Source organism: Sinocyclocheilus grahami, unplaced genomic scaffold, assembly GCF_001515645.1.
Source record: "Sinocyclocheilus grahami isolate Dianchi unplaced genomic scaffold, SAMN03320097.WGS_v1.1 scaffold70.1, whole genome shotgun sequence".
NCBI classification, from domain to species: Eukaryota; Metazoa; Chordata; class Actinopteri; order Cypriniformes; family Cyprinidae; genus Sinocyclocheilus; species Sinocyclocheilus grahami.
Genome location: NW_015505249.1, coordinates 1,327,055 through 1,331,431, shown reverse-complemented (window position 1 = coordinate 1,331,431; position 4,377 = coordinate 1,327,055). Strand labels below are relative to the sequence as shown.

At 36.7% G+C, this 4,377-nt stretch overlaps 1 protein-coding gene across 2 annotated transcripts in view; it reads right to left on the bottom strand.

The window, feature by feature from the left end:
- Positions 1-656: 656 nt before the first annotated feature.
- The window catches only part of cacfd1 (calcium channel flower domain containing 1), a 6,128-nt gene continuing 2,407 nt past the window's right edge, over positions 657-4,377 (bottom strand). For both annotated transcript variants that reach the window (XM_016272407.1, XM_016272406.1), the window contains exons 3-6: positions 3,291-3,363; positions 3,079-3,204; positions 1,058-1,165; positions 657-934 (exon numbers count right to left, since the gene is read on the bottom strand). In XM_016272407.1, the coding sequence (XP_016127893.1) occupies positions 844-934; positions 1,058-1,165; positions 3,079-3,204; positions 3,291-3,363 (398 nt within the window). In that variant the 3' untranslated portion in view covers positions 657-843. The remainder of the gene's footprint in view (positions 935-1,057; positions 1,166-3,078; positions 3,205-3,290; positions 3,364-4,377) is intronic.

The following is a 4,377-nucleotide window of genomic DNA, read 5'->3' as shown; positions in this document are numbered from 1 at the left end:
GTGAGATGAAAATTAAATCAATACTTAAAAAAACTAAACAAATGTGCATGATAAAGCAATTGAAAAAAAATCAATTTAAAGGGTTAGTTCACCCAAAAATGAAAATTCTGTCATTAATTACTCACCCTCGTGTTGTTCCAAACCCGTAAGACCTTCGTTCATCTTCGGAACACAATTTAAGATATTTTTGATGAAATCTGAGGCCTCTCTGAACCTCCCATAGACAGCAAGGTAACTACCACGATCAAGGTCCAGAAAAGTACCAAGATGATCGACAAAGTAGTCCGTGTGTCTTCAGTGGTTCAACTGTACAGTTACGAAGCTCCGAGAACACTTTTTTATAACGACTTTATTCCCCATTTTCGTCTCTACAGCGTCACTTGTGGATGTGCGTTCACGACGGTACCATGACGCGAGCGTGTGGCGGCGCAGACCCAGATCCGGCGTGATGACGTCACAACTTTACAGTTGAACCACTGATGTCACACGGACTACTTTGTCGATCATCTTGGTACTTTTCTGGACCTTGAACGTGGTAGTTACCTTGCTGTCTATGGGAGGTTCAGAGAGGGCTCAGATTTAATCAAAACTATCTTAAATTGTGTTGCGAAGATGAACGAAGGTCTTATGGGTTTGGAACAACAAGAGGGTGAGTAATTAATGACAGAATTTTCATTTTTGGGTGAACTAAACCTTTAAAACCCATTTTATTAAATAAATCCTACACAAACTGATTTGTGCTGACTGACTCACGCTGTCAGAGGTCAAAGGTTACACTAGGTAATGCATGTAGTTACGTGAAGGGAAAAAGACTGGGAAGGACGCAGCGAAGGTAGAGGAGGTTCACGGCACTGAACCGTCTGTCGTTCCTGTCGGTTTCTCTTCGTCGCCCTGTTTTTGGTGCTGCAATCGAGCGTAGCTCACCGCGTCACCTCTGAAACACAGAAAGCACACAATCGTCCATCATTTAGTCAAAAATGGCAAAATATATTATGAAGAGTTACTCAGTGAAGAAATGTTTTGTTCTGTGCGCGAGTAAATGCAAACATGAGCTCACTTCTTTCCAAGGGATGCGAGTCCGTACAGCACTCCTGTAGCAAAAGCGATGGCGTTGCCAAACAGAGTTGTGATGGAAAAGCTCAGAAAGACGGGAAACAACGCCATCCTGAGGGACAAAGTGAAATCCCATTAACAATTGGGTTGTAGACAGTCAATATATAAATTGTAGACAGTCTATATGTAACATTTAGTCATTTAACATTTAATAGGCTTTGATACATATTTAAAGGGGTCATATGCGATTTCAATTTTTCCTTTCTCTTTGCAGTGTTACAAGCTCTTGGTGCATAAAGAAGATCTGTAAAGTTGCAAAGACTAAAGTCTCAAATCCAAAGAGATATTCTTTATAAAAGTTAAGAGTCAACCACGCCTACCTAAAACGGCTCGTTCTAACACGCCCCCACATGTCTACATCACTATGTGGGAAGATTTGCATAACGCCACCCAAATGTTCACGCAAAGAAAGAAGGCGTAACTTTTATTCTCGCTGTAGTATTGTTGCCGCCGCCGCCGCCGCCATGTCGTGAAGACGCTGTGTGTTTCGTGAAAGCGAAACTACTTTGTTTGGTCTTCCAAATGAGGACGATATCCGCTTTGTCATGCCTGGAGCTGATCCGTGCTGGTCACTGAGGAAATACTTAAACTTTGCGCTGTGGATCACCGGATCAGGGTCGTCACATGTGGTTGCCGCAGGCATCACAGTATGGTAAGGGACGTAACATTTCCGTCACACGCTTGAGGTATTCGGCCAATCACAACGCACTGGATAGCTGGCCAATCAGAGCACACCTCGCTTTTTCAGACCGATGAGCTTTGTAAAAATCGACGTGTTTCAGAAAGGTGGGGCATAGAGGAGCAACAATAATGTACAATATGTGGAAAATAATGTGTTTTTTGAACCTTAAACCGCATAAACATTTCATTACACCAAATACACAAAATAATTTTCTTTTTAGCAGCATCATATGATCCCTTTAATACTTTTATTCAGCAAGGATGCATTAAATTGATCAGAAATGACTGTAAAGGCATTTATAATGTTACAAAAGATTCTATTTCACATAAATGCTGTTCTTTTAAACTTTCTAAGTATCAAAGAAGCCTGAAAAAAATGTGTCACGGGATCCTCAAAAATGTGAAGCAGCTCATTAATAATCAGAAATGTTTCTTGAGCAGCAAATTAGCATAACGATCTCTGAAGGATCATGTGACACTGCAGACTGGAGTAATGATGCTGAAAATTCAGCTTTGCATCACAGGAATAAATTACATTTTACAATATACTCAAATAAAAAAAACTGCTATTTTGAATTGTAATAATATTTCACAAAAAAATTTAATTAAATAAAAGCAGTCTTGATGAGCAGAAGAGACTACATTAAAGAAATCTTACCAACCCCAAACCTTTCAATGGTAGTGTATAATATAGTTCATATTAAATTAATGTTTGTTCATGCAACTAATGTTAAAATGTATTAATAGGTTATAAAATGAAATTAACATGAATATAAATTAACATTAAATGCTGTAATAATATTGTCCACTGGGGTCTAGAGTATCTGTGAAAAGGTTTAGAGAAAAACAGTGTAAAAATAGATAAAGTTATAAAGATTATATAAAACATATAATATATAAACTACAATGAGTTGAAAAACACATAATGTAACTTCATAGAGACTTGAAAAAGAAACTAATGTAAATTTAATATTCATTAATTAAAAGATTAATTCTACATGTTACACTTACATTTACTAATGTTATTAAAGGATAAAGCTTTTATTTTATAATTTGACACACATCATTTGGTTGCATTGATATTTGCATTCCAATTAATTGATTTGGACAGTTACACTTGTTAGTCTAAAAATTTCTCCTATAAGTCCAAAACAGCTCAGTGGACGATTTAGCTTTTAGAGTTACCATGTGTCCCCCTGGATAAAAAAAAACACTTTTGGATTCGCAGTAAATATTAGTTCCACAGTAACACTGATTATCCAGTGAAGGAAGTAAAGCAGTCACCCGCAGTAAAACAGGGCTTTCTGCCAGGGCTTCAGACGGTCTGCACGCGCTGCTATAGCATTCGCAAACTCTACGAACTGACAGCAGAAGGGCACCTCACACAGGAACAACACAATCGCCGTCAACCTGAGGGAGAACAGAGATAGTTCCTCTTCTGAATGGCTTATATACATGGCTTGATGAACACGGGGAACTGAAATGGAAGTTCTTACACCATCCAAACTCCAGCCGCGATGTTTAACGGATTCACAGTCACACAGTTCCAAATGCCCATTGTTGCACATGCTAAAAAAAAATAAATACAGAAAAGTGTTACGTTTTTGAAAATAACATCTATATTTGTCATCTAAAAAAAAACAAACATTGTGATTCGTGGTAAATGATAAATCAATTTTGTTTATGTTCCTCAGAATGGCCAAATATCAACCAAGTATTTGCCCCGCAGGGTTTACCAAGCTAATAATGAATTAAATCATAATAAAATAATAATGATGATAATAATAATAAATAATTTAAAAATAAAAAATGTTGCCCAGGTTGTGCTAAGCGTTCATGGAAACTGAAAAACGTAACCCCTAAAACAAAAACAACAACAACATCAATAATAATGATATACAATTACAACCAAACAAATAAATAACTTTGATGAAAATAAATGAATTACTTTTTAAATGATTAATATAAAATAATATATCATTTGATTTAAGGTACGTTTATTAGTGATAAGATTAAGCAATTATGATATAGTGGTCAGAATCAACTTGTTTTGTACGTGTTGTACAAAATACGTTCAAACACACAGGAAGGAGCAGCTGGTTGCTGGATGGAGCGCAAGCTTTTGTTGGGTTTGAGCAGCTGCTTCTGTCATCTGTGTCTCAGCATATGTAGAAGAGAACAGAGAACTATTGATGCCGACTGACACACACTCACTCACACACACACACACACACACACACAGACAGAGTACTGCTGGCACAAGTGTGTGTGTGTTCAGATCTAGTGTAAGCTCAATCTTTGTGTCTAATGAATAATACTGAACAGAATAATACAGCAGTGATTAAGTGTATCCGCCTACAGCCAAATCAATCAATAGGAGAATACAGCCAGAGACAGACAGATTGTGTTAGTTTCACTAGTTTCAAACTGGTTTTCAATAAGTTTATAGTACTGTTTTTGTGGACCATGCACAATTTTAACATAAATGTTACCATTTCATGCATTGTACCTAATTTTCTTCTATTGTCCCCGTTAGATTGATCCTTTATCATATATATATATATATATATATATATATATATA